This window comes from Amblyomma mixtum, chromosome 3 (genome assembly GCF_055824585.1).
Source record: "Amblyomma mixtum isolate Tamu chromosome 3, ASM5582458v1, whole genome shotgun sequence".
NCBI lineage: Eukaryota > Metazoa > Arthropoda > Arachnida > Ixodida > Ixodidae > Amblyomma > Amblyomma mixtum.
Window position 1 is genome coordinate 305,631,383 of NC_143014.1, and position 15,045 is coordinate 305,646,427.

Genomic DNA, 15,045 nt, shown 5'->3' on the forward strand with positions numbered 1-15,045 from the left:
GTGCTCGTGAACATATGTGAAGTTAGGCCTAGTATCTGCCGAGCACCGATCTGAGCATACATTCAGACCGTCACCATCACCATCAGGACCATCACCATCAGGACCATCACCATCAGGACCGTCACCATCAGGACCGTCACCATCAGGACCGTCACCATCAGGACCGTCACCATCAGGACCATCACCATCAGGACCATCACCATCAGGACCATCACCATCAGGCCCATCACCATCAGGCCCAAATTACGGGTTCCTTCAGACCGTCAAGCTGATGGAATTTTTGACAGGGTGTGGCAGAAAGTTAGGGGGGCGAGTGAGATTATTAAGTTTGCGGGGACACGGTGGCTGCAGCTGGCAAAAGACTGGGTTAATTGGAGAGACATACGAGAGCCAATTAGCCCTGCAGTGGGCGTAGTCAGGCTGATGATGATGTTGTAAAGCTCAACGGAAAAGTACAACGGTTCAAATGGCGTTCTTAGCCGCAAACGAAGCACTTCGGAACCCCAAATCGACCGTCTCTGTTTTTTTTTTTTGCGCTTAAGTTGATCTTATTTGCCGTAACTGGCAGCTGCATATTACGGCCTGCTGAAAACAGAGGTCTCATTCCGTGTCCCTTCGTTTTTCATTGCTGGTGAGCACTGGTGACGGTAAATTGTCTGTTTGCCACTATCATCATTTTGCTATGTGCCTGCGATGCTAACAAAAGATCATATAAGTTTGTAGACTTTCCTAACGAAAGAAAATTACCTACTTACGAGGGGCGTTCATTAAAGATTTCCCCTGGCCCACTTCCTGTGGACGGAGAGCAATGAAACTTTGCAGATTTATTATTCGTTCTCTCATAGGTGTCACCCAGAGACACACACTTTTCCCATCATTTTATGCAACTGCAAACACCTCGCATGTAGAAGTCGACAGGTTGCTCCAAAGGTACATGTTGTGACTTCAGAAATCAGAGTCTCATCATCTGGAAAATGCTTGACCTTCAAATATTATTTCATTGTTGGAAAGGGATGGAAGTCCGATGGTGCGAGGTCGGGTGAATAAGGGGGATGCGGTAGAATTTCAAAGCCGCAGCAGCATGCTTCCATCTGGGCGGCATGTGAGTTGTGAACTGGGGCATTGTCTTGCAGAAGGCGGACACCTTTGGTGAGCATGCCACGTCTCTTGCTTTTGATAACCTTCCGCAATTTCCGCAGCAGTGAAGCATACTATGCCCCAGTAATCGTGGCACCCTTTTCTAGGAAGTCCATCAAGGCTACTCCGTGCTGGTCTCAAAAGACTGTGAGCATGACCTTGCCCGCCGAGGGCTGGGCTCGTGCCTTGTTTGGAGCTTTGAGTCCAAGTGCTTCCATTGGATCAACTGGACTTCAGTCTCCGAGTAAAGTTTCGCTTTGCATCTACCAAAAGCGAATGGGTTCTTTTTCTCTTCTTTCTTCTGCACCGGGGGTGCCCCGTCTGAGACGGCTTTTGGGTGACTTGAAGGCTGAAGGTCTATAGGAGACGATACTTGCAAACAACAGAGAACTTGCAGCGGATATAAATTGAAGCTTTATATACAATAGTTTACATTTATATACAAGTTGAGCAGTGAGCACAACAACAACATGGAACTGGCTAAATTTTAGGGGAGGCCCCTACTCGGCGTAGCCGAAGATGCATTACATCTATCTCCGTAGCCCAGAACGCCTTTTCCGGGCTCCGGGACCCAGTTTTAAGGACACATGGGCCCGGCCCATATTCATCAGCATCCAATCGTGTCAAACCCTTAACACGATTTGTTATTAGGCGTGTGGCCCGCCCTCCAACTTCCGTAGGGCACATAGCCCTCTCTCAAATGTACATATTGTAAAAAGGGCATCATTTTCACTGAAAACCTAGTACATTCTGAGAATTCACACAGATACGGATTGGCCCCCTGGGTTACGCGCCCCGCCCCACACTTCCACCGTACTAAACAAACTCTCTCCCCTATGGAAAGAAAAGCACAATACTTACAAACAACATAGCAAAACACTCCCACTATATCAGACCAACTCTCTCCCCTAAGGAAGAAGAAGCAAAACACACAAAACAACATAGCAAGACACTTCCACGGGTACGTCTGTTTCCCCAGTACCCGTGACCTTGACGTTTCCCGGCACTAGGGCAATTATCGGCCCCAACCCAGCTGCGACTGTCGCAAACAACACCCGGGAGCGCAGATCCACTTTCCGATAAGAGTCGGATCACAATGGACTGCCGACCCCACCAGCCGTCCTCCGGGGTCCGGGCGGCGACATAAGTCAAGTGGCCGCCTCTGTCCCCAATTAAGCAGGTGGCTGTGCTCGTTCTGTCCGGTGGTGTCTTCTGCGCGCTCCCGTTTCTTGAGACCGAGTTGTCGATCCTCGGGGCTATACCGGACGCCAGCCAGCTGCACCGCCGCCCACAGCTCCCCTTCATCCGGACGCGCCTGGCCCCGCTTCGTTCGGCAGTGTTCTCTTTTCAAAAGAAAAGCGGTCGAACCTCCGAATGAAGCGTTCGAATCTTAATTGGACCGCAAGTGGTGTTTGTCAAGCCGCGGTGAGCTGTCGGCGTACGATGAAACGGCTGCGTTGACATTTTTATGGCTCTTGGCTCTTTGTGCGCTGGCACAAAGCGGCCCCGGCGAGAAACACGCGTCCTTCCCCGAAAGGGGACAATGGGAGGCTTGGGTGAGCCGGCCGCTCCCTCTCTGGCCGCTGCCCGCTTCGCGCCCTCCTTTGACATTTGAATTGACGATACCAGTTCTTCACTACATCATATGATGGAGAATCCTCCCCATAAACCTCTTTTATCTCTTTGAACGTCTCCCTTGGAATGCGACCTTTCAAGCACAGCAACTTGGCGACTGTTCTGTATTCCACTGTATCCATTATCACACCTCACACCACTTCAGCACCTCTAAAAGAAAGGCTGTTATTAGTACAGAGTTGCAAATTGGCACCTGACCTATAGTGACTTCAGACATTACACATGCGCAGTTTCAGCGTCCTGCAATAAATGGAAGTGAGTCAGGGGAAATCTTTATTGAACGCCCCTCGTACTTAACATTGGCTTCTCCAACTCCAAAGTCAACACATATTGAAGAGCACCCCCCGCGGTGGCTCAGTGGCTTTGTAGTTCGGTTGCTGATTCCAAGGTCACGGGTTCGATTGGTTCGATCCGCGCCGCGCCGGCCGCGTATTTCGACGATAGAGGCGAAATACAAGCACGCCTGTGTACTGTTGTTAATGCGCACGGTAAATAACACCAGATGGTATAAATTAATTCGGAGGCCTCCGCTGCGGCGTGCCTCATGGTCCATGTGTCGTCCCGGGACGTTAAGCACCAATTTATTTTATTGAAGTACGTTCTACATATGTGCGTTTCTCAGCTGCCAATCACTCCAGCTACACTCAGCCTTTTTCATTATGCACAACTGTCTATTCGCTGCGGCACGGACAGTGGCAGTGTTCTCAATGGCTTTAAATAAAATCCCACTGTGAAAAACAAGTCATATTGCGTTTGCGTCGTTTCCGCACCATTTTCGTGCACTGCAATGCCACGGTTCATCCCCTCTTTCTCAGTAGTTAGTGCACTGAATATGCACACGATACGCATATGAGGCAAGAGGTGTGCCGTGCGCATATATATGGGATTACTCCCCTCCTCGGAGTTACTCTCCTCGCCAACCGGGTTTCTTTTTCTTAATGTGCTGTGTAAGCCGTTCGTTCATTTGCGGTGATAGCCTGTTCGGTAATGTGTCCGGGGGCGTGCATTCAATTCTAGCCACTAAGGTTTGCTCCTTCCGCTTATCATTTTGGGATGACAGGAGAGAAATGTTTGAAGTTCATGCAAGACTCCGTCAAATTTAATTTACAAAGCAGCGCTCGCTATCGCCACTTGGCTGTTTCCGTGAAAGAGGTGAGTTCAAGTCCGCGAGGCAGCAAAGGCCAATGGGGCCCTGGAATGAGGAAACCACCCATCTGATTTCAATTAAACCTCCATTATGGTCAAGATCATGTCAGCACCTGGGTGCCAGGACGTGCAGGTCTCGATGGCAATATTAGGGCCTATGCCCTAGCTCGAGATTTTGTACCTACCAAGCGGGGCACACTGACTCTACTCCCTACCACTCTGGACCCATTTTTTCACCCGCATAGAGACCCTCTGCCAAAATAGGCGTCTCTACCGCCCGCCACATAAGCAACTTTCCGCGGCTGAACCCTACCAGCTAAGACGCATCCAAACACTCATTTGCCCCAATCTCCACCATGTATACACAACATTCACCCAACATTACTCAGATACATATCCTTGGTGTGCTAATATTCCCACATTCACACACACAGCATGGACATGCGCTGCTAAATCCAACTACTTGAAGCCGCATAACACGATCCTGAAGCCATGGGAGGTGACCCTGGCCACCGGCGCCCTGGAAGATCCGGAGCCGCAAGTCGCCATCACCAAAGCGTCGGCGAAAGCTACTGGCGTCCTGGACTGAGGACCTCAAGCACAATCCGCTCCGGTCTCCTTTTGCACAATAAATGCTTATTCTCTCTTGCCATTATAGTAAGCAAAGCTTTTTCTCCTCCTCCTCCTCAAGTGTATGGCGGCTCAAGTTCAAGAGTATATGCACGGACCGATCAGAAAGCAGATGTAAATCCATGGTGTACAGGTGTGGAAAACCTGTTCCCGCTCCGATTCGACGCGGCCGACCGTCATCATGATCATCGCACGTCAGGACAGCAACGGCTGGGCGAGGAAGAAATCTCCCTCATGGGGAAAGCGAAAGCAGCGACGAGAGCGCCACCTCGAAGGCTACGCTGACCTCGGCGCAACCGGTCAGTCTCCGGGACCCGGCAAGCGTTACGGGCAGTTGCAGCCGCACGCTGTCGTCACCTGCCGCGGCAGGCGCACGGAAGATCCGTCGCGCCTTGCCGCTGGACTTCTGGTTCTATGAAGCAAAACGAGTGCAGCAAACGCGCACTGTCGTCACCTCGCTCGGCAAATGCCCTGGGATGGCTTGGCGCCCAAGAATGCGGCGCACACGGGAAGACCCGGCCACCATTGTCCGCGCATACCAACGTTCGCAGCCGAAACCTCTGAAGTCGCGCCCCTACCCCAGCCGGTAAGTCGGAAGCCCTTCTTATAACCTTCTATTTCTGGGGAATGCCTCGCCGATGCTCTGTAGCTAGCTGGCCCCCTCTGTGTATAGTTGTAAGTGTAACAGATAGCATATGAGTGCACAAGCTTTGTCGTCCCTCCCTTTGTTCCCCCGAGCACTAACCCCTCCGCGGTTAGCGAGCGGAAACGCTGCATCCGCGGAATGGGAGTGTGGGGCGGAAGACTCCCCCTATACATGGCTTGCATGTGACGTCACGTCCGGCGGCGCGCGCGGCGGCGGACATGTTGGTGCAGTGAGCGGAGTCGGCGGAGTGCGGGCCGCATGTGTTTAGTCGTGTTCGCTGGAGGTAACACGTGCAATTTTGCCTTTTGCCTAGCATGCCGCCGCTTGTCAGTAAGCAGCCATTAGACGCGACCTACCGCTCAGATCTAACGGGGTCTGAGCGCGTTCGGTATGCGGAAAAAGTTCGTCTCTGCAATAACATCGACCCCTTCATGCTGCGGCCGGGAACAGACACGACAAGCGATGTCGACGTATTCCCGGAGGTTTGTTACGGCGACATCGTCAATTACCTCGTTTTCTCGGCAAACTTCCTGACCCTCGAGGAAATGAAGGCATTTAAGGCCACCGAGGCGCATAATTATTTCACTAGCGGCTGGGTGAAGGGGCTGTCTGCAAAACAACTGCAAGATGACAAGGTACTTCTACTTGGAGAGGTAAGCCGCAGGACTTCGATCTTACTAAGGATGAGAGTAAAATAATAACGTTTATTGAATTCACAAGGGACTGAGTGCAAGCACTCGCTCAGTAAAGTTCTAAAAAGGACTGTTTACTAACGGTCAGGCTAGTGATTCATTTCTCTTCGTATGTACAGTACCTGGACGATTTCAAATTTTTCATCACGTGTCATTCTATTTTTGTGGGCATATGAAAGGAACCGTTGCTGATTTGTTTTGTTTTGGCAACCTAACAAGTTATTGCGCGAAAAAGAAACGGGTCACGCGTGAAGATTGTTATCGCTCGCTACAGATTTGCCGAACAACAATTTAGGTCTCGCCTGTTGCGTCGCGCAGTTTTTATGGCCTTCCTTAACTGATCAAGCTCATCGCTGTTGCCGTTTTCGACGGTCCGGTAGCGCGACAAGATCGACAGTGATGTGCACCTGTGCAGAGATGTGCCCAATGTTAATTTGGACTTGGCCATATTTTCCTTGCAGGTGAACCATTCACAAAGGTTGCGAGACCAGCCTCTACGTGTGTGGATTCTGTGCAAAAAAAGTGGGGCTGTGCTCACAGCCCACTGCACGTGTATGGCAGGAGCAGGAGAGGCCTGTTCTCATGTGGGAGCCTGCCTTTATGCCGTTGAGACCGGAGTGAAAATGAAAAACGCCACCAGCTGCACCTCGAAGACCAACATCTGGCTTCCTGCCTATGTGGAGAAAGTGCAATTCAAGAGGCTTAAAGATATCAACTTCACTTCATCCAGGATGAAAAAGCGAAAGCTGGATGATACAATCAGCAGCAGCACTTCAAATGAGAGTGAAGCGAAGAAACGAATGGATATCCCACCACCAACAGAAGAAGAACTTGGAGAACTTTACAGAGCTTTTCAAAACACCAACGTTGTACCTGCGCTATTTTCTGTGCTGCCAGAATATAACGAGTGTTTTCAGGAGCCTGTACGGACACAACCTGCTCACTTAAGGAAGTTGTACTCACAGGAGAACTTGGCTAATGATCTTGACGTGCTTGTGGAGAAGGCCAACGACTTTCTGTCCACATTTGCAGTCAGAGAGGACACAGTAAAGTCAGTTGAGGCTGCAACAAGGCACCAGAGCAACTCATCGGACTGGTTCCTTTACCGAGCTGGCAGAGTGACAGCTTCAGTAATGAAAAGGGTGTGTCACACAAGTGTTGAGAGCCCCAGCTTGTCACTGTTGAAGTCGTTATGTTATCCTGAACAAAATTCTCTCAATGTGCCTGCTGTTATGTGGGGTCGGAAACATGAGCAAGATGCTTTAGAGGCTTACAAAGCTAAAGAAGCCACCAAGCACCACGACTTCCAGTGTCGAAGGTCAGGGCTGCACCTGAGCACTGCTTACCCATTTGTTGGCGCATCACCTGATGCCATAGTCACATGCAGCTGCTGTGGGAGAGGTGTTGTGGAGTTGAAGTGCCCATTTTTGTTGAAAGACGGTGAAGAGATCACCACCAAGAATTCGTGTTTGAGTGACATCAATGGAACACTTAAGCTTGACAAAAGTCATGCTTACTACTATCAAATCCAGACTCAGATGAAAGTGTGCCAGGTTGAATTCTGTGACTTCGTGGTGTGGGGACCGAATGTGTTACACATTGAGAGAATAAGGTGTGATGAGCCGTTTTGCACTGACATATTTGCTCGTGCGCGGCAGTTTTTTCAGAGGGTAATTTTACCTGAACTGTTCAGCCGCTATTTCACACGGCAACAAAACAGTCTTGAGGACAAGCCATCTGACGGTGTAGAATACTGTTTCTGCCGTGGACCGGATACTGGCAAAATGATTGCTTGTGACAGTGCGTCATGCCAGTACAAGTGGTTCCACTTTTCCTGTGTTGGACTCAAGCGCAAGCCGAGAGCAAAAAAATGGTTTTGTCCTGAGTGCAAAGAAAACAAGAGTGATTAGCCTGTTTTCCCTCGCTCTTTTACTTAAGTGCAGTTCTGGCTTCCAGCTTCTCTGTTGCCGATAAAAAGAAAATATACCCTGCCTTCTTCAATCCCTCTGTGTCAAGGCACTATTCATCTTTCCACATCAGCATCAAGAACAACACTGAACATAACACACAGCTGGCAATTGCAGGAATACAAAAATGTGTTCAAGTTGCATTGTAAAACCACTTTATTGGAGTCCATCTACAACTTTCATCAAATCAGAAAAATTTATACATCTCAAGATGTTACATTATGTGTAGTGGTAAAGGCAGTAACACTGCTTCGTATGTTCAAGAGGTGTATATATTCAATGCGGGCCACAAAGTATGGTATACTTAAGACATGGAGACAAAATAGAAAGAAAGGAATAATGTCAATCATGCTCCTTTTCTTTATTGTTGATGATTAACAGGAATATTCATCTTTACCATGCTGCGACTGCAAATGTATGCATTTCAAACGACAAATGGAGCAGAAACAACACAACATTGACAAAAATCTGAGGGGCAACCACACTGACGGTACAAAACGATGCAAGATACAGTGCCATGGATAGCTTTGTACCTAAATAATCTGCGATTTGCTGATGACATTGCCTTGCTAAGTCACTCAGGAGGTGAACGGTGAGTCTAAAGATTACCATGCAGAAAACCAAAGTAATGTTCAACAGTCTAGCAAGGGAACAGCAGTTCACATTTGGTAGCAAGGTGCTGGAAGTAGTAAGAGAATATGTCTACTCAAGGCAGGTAGTGACTGCTGATCCGGATCATGAGAGGTAAGTAACTAGAAGGGTCAGAATGAGGTGGAGCGCAAATAGCAGGTTCTCTCAGATCAATGGCAGTTTACCAATATCCCTCAAGAGAAAAGCGTACAACAGCTGTATCTTACCGGTACTCACCTATGGGACAGAAAAACGTGGAGGCTAACAAAGAAGGTTCAGCTTAAGCTAAGGACAACGCAGCGAGCCATAGAAAGAAAAATGATAGGTGTAACGCTAAGAGATCGGAAGTAGACGGAGTAGGTGAGGGAACAAATGTGGGTTAATGACATCCTAGTCAAAATCAAGAGGAAGAAGTGGGCTTGGGCAGGGCATGTACTGCGAAGGCAAGATAACCGCTGGTCCTTAAGGGTAATGGAGTCGATTCCAAGAGAACGCAAGGGCAGCAGGGGGCGTCGGAAGGTTTGGTGGGTGCACGCTGGCGAAGGACAGGGATAATTGGAGAGACATGGGAGAGGACTTTGCCCTACAGTGGGCATAGTCAGGTTGATGATGACGATGAAAAGCTAATGCAGCACACTTATTTTAATCCACCCCCTGAGGTGAAATTACTTCTAAAAAAAAAGTTTCTTGGTGGGTCTGAAAACCTATAACTTCCATTATCATTCCCCAGCCAAGAAAGGCACCTGGTCTTCATCGCACTGTTTTAGTGATGCTACTATTGAAGGACATAGGTTGGAAAGTGCACAGCAAACGGTAACAATCTTGTCGAGAGGTGTCAAATTATCTCCAGGTCTGCAAACAACATAGTCAATAGGCAGCGTGGCCTTCAGAATAACATACTTATTTCTGATAAGCCTGATAACTCTCTCAACGTGGATTCTCACATTAGCTAGCTTCCTCGTGGTCAGAACGTCTGCTGCGGACAGTTGCTTCTTTCCCTTTGTGAATGCTGGTACATGAAGTTTAGCACAGTAAAACCCGACACTTTCGGACACATTGAACCCTCGGTCTGCAAGCACTACATCACCTGGAAGTAAATTATCTAAAAGTCCACAGTGCTCAGTAATGTGCCTGTCACTACACCGCCCTCCCCAGCCTTCAGAGATGAAGTTGACAATGCCTTGTGGTGCAATGCCAATTAAATATTTTGCCGTATTGCTGCCTTTATACTGAGACCATGTCTCACTTCTTGGCAAATACGAAGATGGTCTCTCTATCTTTATTTCAAAGCAGTCGATTATGACTGCAACATTTTCCCCAAAGGAATCATAAAATGCTTGTGGCATGGTCCGGTGCAGAGCACTTCGTTGCGGCCACAATATTTGTGACTTTAGACGAGAGTAGGCAGAATGCAGCCATTTGTAAAAGATACGTGACACTGTGGCATCCGACACATTAAACCTAAAGACGAGGTCAGTGATTGGTGAATTCAGTTTCAGCTTCATCATGAATAGCAGGAACTCCTGGAATTTCACCAAACAGTTATTTGCATTGTGTGACACAAACCTCTCAAGAAAATTAAACAGTGCATAGAGAATTGTGAAATTCGCCATGCCAGTGTAGAAGACAACCTTAGCGTCGCTACATCTGAGGCCATCTTCAGTCAACTCCAGCAGCTTGTTTTCATTCCTTGAAGTGTAAAGACGCTCATTGAGTGCCACACATTCCGTCTCCAATGCTTCGATGTCGCTCATTTTAAGGTCAGTCTGGACTGCAATCCCTGCAACAAAATGAATTTCGTTCTGTAGTTTATCATGTGCTGCAAAAAAAAAATTAACTTGAGATATGGAGTGGGGTGCGGGGAAGCATTGTAGTAGGGCAGGGGGGACAGGAGGCTGGCAAAGAAACAAGAGGGTGACATCTGGGGTGCCCCACCTGAATGAAAAAAAAAACTCAGTCCCTCCTCCCCTCGCCAATTTCTTTTTTGTTTCGCCGCAACCGGCCTCAAACGCACAAAATAAAAAATACGCTCACCTGTTTCGCAGTCTTCTTCACCGACGTCGGGCTCCGCTCGCGGCGAGGACGACGGAGAAGCGGCAACGACGTCCGGATTCGTTGCCTCCATTGTACCTGATGCCTCAGCCTGAAGCACAGCTTGAGCCACACGTATCTGGGTCCGTCGTCTTGCCGCGCGAGCGTGGCGTCCGGGATCGCCATGTTTTGCGCTGTAGCCGAGCAAAAGCGTAGGAGCCCAGTCCGGGTCCGTCTCCTCCCACAGTTTTGATGGTCTGCCTACAAATGCATGAGAAATTTGTTTAAAATGAGATGTTCCGCCTTGCTTGCACGTCATGCATCTGAATAAACATTGTGCATATGCGACGGGCTTACCTTTTACGAAGTGGGCGCCGCAAACACGTATACCCGTCCTTTCGGTGTTGAGATCAGCGCGTTTTAACCGAGCCAGCCACACATCCCGTCGCTTCGCGCACAAGGCTTTCGTACGGTCCCCCTGATGCTCGATGATCTTTGGGAGACGAAAAAAGTTGGTGTTTGTTGACTTCGCCCAACAAGTGCGGTTGGAGCATCCAACAACAGCGCAGATAACCATCGCGACGCCGTTGGCAGAACACTGTACACGCGACTACCACGGCTACCACGGCTGCTGCGACTGCACCAACATGGCGGAACAGTATCCCAGGGTTCCTAGCTACGACGTCAGTGCAAGCCATGTATAATTTCCACACAGGATCCTTCGGGACAATCTTGCCGCGTTACCAGAGAACTTCTATGGCATGGTTCAACAGAGCGCGGGTGGTCGAGATCCAGAACGAACTTGACCTCGAGTTTAGAAAGCTGTGCACCCTTATTGGCTTTTATTGCAGCAAATCGTGAGAGTAAACAGCTTGCATTTCAACGGCTCACCAGCCTCATTTCTTGTGTGCCTTGCTGCCTCCCTAGCTTTGGTCTCCGCCACATGCTATTCCGTAAAAGTGCTGGATATGGAAAAGATTCTCAATGAAAACCGCTGGAGTGACATCACGCTCCTGTACTTCCCCACTCGGAAGCAGAAAATGTATTCAGGTATTGAAGTCTAAAGATGGAGACCCGAAGAAGCAGCCTTACTAGAGGAGTGCCATCAGGCTACCGGCCCTTCTCGATCAGCACACATCGTACAGTTAAATGGTGCCGCTACACCGGACTGAGTTCTATCGCACATTGCAACTCTGCATTGCAACTCAGGAAACCTTGCAGTAATGAATGATCGAACAAAAAAGAGGTCATAAAGCAACGCCTCTGGGACACGCGCATAATTGCAGTAGAATGGCAATGTTTTTTTGTTTTTTTTTTTGCGAAGTACACTTCAGCCGCGATTTATGCTCAACTACTGCTCCGGAGAATAACACCCTCCTCAATTTTCGTGGCAGTTTAGAGCAGCCTTCGGCAATTTTTCTGCGACAGCATTAACAGTGATACTTGGCGAAAATGCCGGCGTTATCTGGGTGAATTAAGCCTTGGTTATTGAAGCGTCCACCCTGCAGAAGCACCCAACCAGGGAGGGGAACGACCACCCAACCACCGACACCCTCGATCCGCCTCCATCCGCCCAGTAAAAGTATTCAGATAAAAGGAAAAGCTCCAGAGAATGATCGATGATAAATCCAACTGCTATCACAGCTATCTAGGATCGTGTTTCCTGATCGTGCCGTCAGTTTTTAGAATCGTCCAATTCATTTCAACATGTTTAAGGAAAGTGCTTCACTTCAAACTCTTAAAATAAGTGTTCATGTATTTATTTTCGCTTCATGGTGTACAGTTTGAACTTCAATGTGATCTTTGTTTTTCCTTAGTCATTAAGCTAGCTCTACAGCGATTTATCTTTTTTAATTTAGTTATGCAAGAGTTTCTGCTTTTAAAATTGTGCATTAGCATCTGTACTCAAGTAAAACTTGTTGCTGGGCTAGTTGGTGAATAGTTTCTGAAAATTTTTGCGCAACGGAAAAAAACAATCGCGAGAAAGGAAGACAGGACGACGCGTTACTCATGTTGAATTCCAATGGCAGATCGGGATCAAGTTTTTCTGCTCGGTTTGGATCAGTCGTATTCCAATGGTAAAATGGGAGCGCGAGTTGTATGTTCCAATGGCAGATCGGGATCAGGCGTAAATCCCGGATCGCTCCGTGGAGCAGCGATTCTTGATCCGCCGAAATCGGCGGATTTGACCGGAACCTCGCGTGACGTTTTCTTTTCCGCCGCGTCTGCTTCCTGTCGCGACCGGCAGCAGCCGCTTCGTTCCTGTCGTCGCTACGTGGTGAGCCGGGCGAGCCGGGACAGCCGGGCACTTTCCAGTCAACAGTGGACGGCAATGGTCTTGCTTCGAGCCGTGCGGCACTAATTTTGCTTCATGGAAGTGACAGTTCCGACTCGGGCACTGAAAGCTCAAGAGTCCAGCAGTGAAGACTCGTCTGAAACCGACAGCGAGTGTGAAGCTGCCGGTCTGTATATGCCTGCCGCCGGCGTCAGAAAAATGCGCTAATATTCTTTGTTCGCGTTCATAATAAGCCCTGGAGTAGAGGAATGTAAAAAAATGAATTATTTTTGAGGATCGTTGGCCAATACCGAGTCGCTGGTAGAAGTGATAACTGCGATACAAGCAAATTTCTCCCTGATGCCCAGTGCGGCTGGCCTGTTGCCTGCTAGCTCCGCTGTGGGAGCCGTCGCAGAAATCGATCATGTCTTTATTTTATTATGAGACGAGGAACACAGTAAAACGGTGACGCGAGTAGCACCTTTACTACAGCGCTGGCCAATTCCGAAGCGCCCTCAGCTGCGGCATCGATGAAAAACAGGCTTAGCGACGACCACGGCAGCCAGGGAGAAACGTTGGCCGGGGGGCAGCGCAGTTCGTCGCTCGGCGTGTCCGCGGGCGGCGTCGTTGCCGAAAGCTCGACTGTCTCGCTGATTGGTTCAGCGGCTTGCGTCTCGCAGTCGCAAGGCTGGAAAATCGAGCAGCGAGCAACTTCTTTCGTGAACGGTAGGGACAGGCTCACTGGCTCTCCGAAGACCGCGGCCGCATACTCGCGTGTTCATGGAGAGTGGACCATCCTGTACATACGCTTTGGTTTTGGTTGTACATTACGGCCTTCGTACTACCTCCTTTTTGTTTCGCCGAGACGGCGTCTGTGAACGCGGAGATCGCGCCTCGCGCAACTCCTGTCGCACTCGAACACGAAGCTAGCAGGGCGTCCGCTCCGGCGGCGTGCCTAGTTCCGCGGCTCGCCGCTGCGGCGCTGGCGTCCCGCTCCCGAGGGAGCACTCGCATTCCAATCGCAAAATGGGAGGTGGCAAAGCTATGCGCTCCGACGCGCTCCGTACGCGATCCGACGGAGCGGTCTCGATCTGCCATTGGAATTCAGCATCAGACACTTTCATAGAAGCTGTTCTTGACAGCGCTTCCACTACATCCAGCAGGCATCGCTCGCGGTCCTCCGACGGCGCCTTTCCTGCCACTAGTCTATTCAGAGCCAGGAGCTCCTGATCCATTGTTATTGGCTCTAGGCTGAACTTCGGTCTTTTTGCCAAGACCTTGCTCACAACCTCCGCGACCTCAACATCGCCGAGCACCTTCAGAGCTCTGCTGCTCAACTTCTGTCTTCCTGAAGTTCTCGGTAAGATGCTCAAAAAGTGACGCCACCAGAACTCTGTAGCATGCGCCGCGAGCTTCTTTTGCACCCGAAACTTCCTTTCAGCTAACCACTGAGGGTCTTGCCTGTAGCACACAACGCGAGGCCAGTCATATAAGAGCCGCACTTGTCTCCACAGCTCTGAGCTTAAAATTCTGCACAGACGCTTTACATGGCCATAGGAAGGACGGAATCTTGTCTTTCTTTCTCGTGATTGTTTTTTTTGTGTTGCGCTAACATTTCCAGAAATTAGCTGCTATAGTTGGTTCGAGCTTTGCCTTTTGATCTTACAGTGCCAGATGTATTACTTCGAGAATTAAAATTTCAGTTTTTAAGGAAATTGTCATTTCCATCTAATGCTTAAACTTTTATGTTGTGCTTTGTTCTGGGTAATCTACAAGGTATTTGCTTAATTTCACTTGTTTGGTGTATTTTGTTTCCACCTTAACTCCCACATTAGATTTTGAATTTAGGTTGAAAAGCAAAAGTAATTATATTTCGAGCGCTGCGCCGAACGAAGAAATAGAAGTGAGGGGGCGAGCACTTATAGTTGGGCATGCCTGTGCCTTTTAATGCGGATAGCATTAGGAGGGCCATGAATGAGAAAACTGTCCGACATCGGCGGCGCCGTCTGTGTGAAGCATCCACGTGTCAACCGTGTTTAGGGGTCTTTCCCTCTTTTCACCGGTCGCCTACAAACTTTCCCCTTCTCCACTCCTAGGCAAGATAAAGGAGAAGCCGAACTAAGAATGACTCAACAAAAATCAAAATGACTCTGACAGCAGCCTGACTTACGTGCGAAATAGGCAGCCTCCCCAAGAACTATCTGTGCAAAAATGAGTCTTGCGGGAGCTATTTCTTTTCCGAATGGCTCGTAAAGA

The 15,045-nt window shown here is 49.1% G+C and overlaps 2 protein-coding genes across 2 annotated transcripts; one reads left to right on the forward strand and one right to left on the reverse strand.

Annotated features, from left to right (window-relative positions):
* Positions 1-5,424: 5,424 nt before the first annotated feature.
* On the forward strand, positions 5,425-8,161 carry LOC149355472 (uncharacterized). Its single transcript, XM_089577645.1, has 2 exons — positions 5,425-5,847; positions 6,348-8,161. Exons 1-2 carry the CDS (start codon positions 5,509-5,511, stop codon positions 7,794-7,796), a joined length of 1,788 nt encoding a protein of 595 aa, XP_089433771.1. The 5' UTR covers positions 5,425-5,508; the 3' UTR covers positions 7,797-8,161.
* A 1,041-nt stretch (positions 8,162-9,202) lies between these two features.
* Positions 9,203-11,198, reverse strand: LOC149355473 (uncharacterized). The gene is made up of 3 exons (XM_089577646.1): positions 10,872-11,198; positions 10,518-10,775; positions 9,203-10,263 (listed from the first exon to the last, which is right to left on the reverse strand). The coding sequence occupies exons 1-3, from the start codon at positions 11,089-11,091 to the stop codon at positions 9,203-9,205; spliced, it is 1,539 nt and encodes a 512-aa protein (XP_089433772.1). The 5' UTR covers positions 11,092-11,198.
* Positions 11,199-15,045: the final 3,847 nt, after the last annotated feature.

Bases quoted from the DNA above. Each gene is read 5' to 3' on its own strand.
- LOC149355472 (XM_089577645.1), top strand. From the start codon at position 5,509: ATGCCGCCGCTTGTCAGTAAGCAGCCATTAGACGCGACCTACCGCTCA. The intron at 5,848-6,347 runs GTAAGCCGCAGG...TTTTCCTTGCAG, and splicing joins AGGTACTTCTACTTGGAGAG to GTGAACCATTCACAAAGGTT.
- LOC149355473 (XM_089577646.1), bottom strand. From the start codon at position 11,091: ATGGTTATCTGCGCTGTTGTTGGATGCTCCAACCGCACTTGTTGGGCG. The intron at 10,776-10,871 runs GTAAGCCCGTCG...ATGCATTTGTAG, and splicing joins CGGCGCCCACTTCGTAAAAG to GCAGACCATCAAAACTGTGG. The intron at 10,264-10,517 runs GTGAGCGTATTT...ATTTTGTTGCAG, and splicing joins TGAAGAAGACTGCGAAACAG to GGATTGCAGTCCAGACTGAC.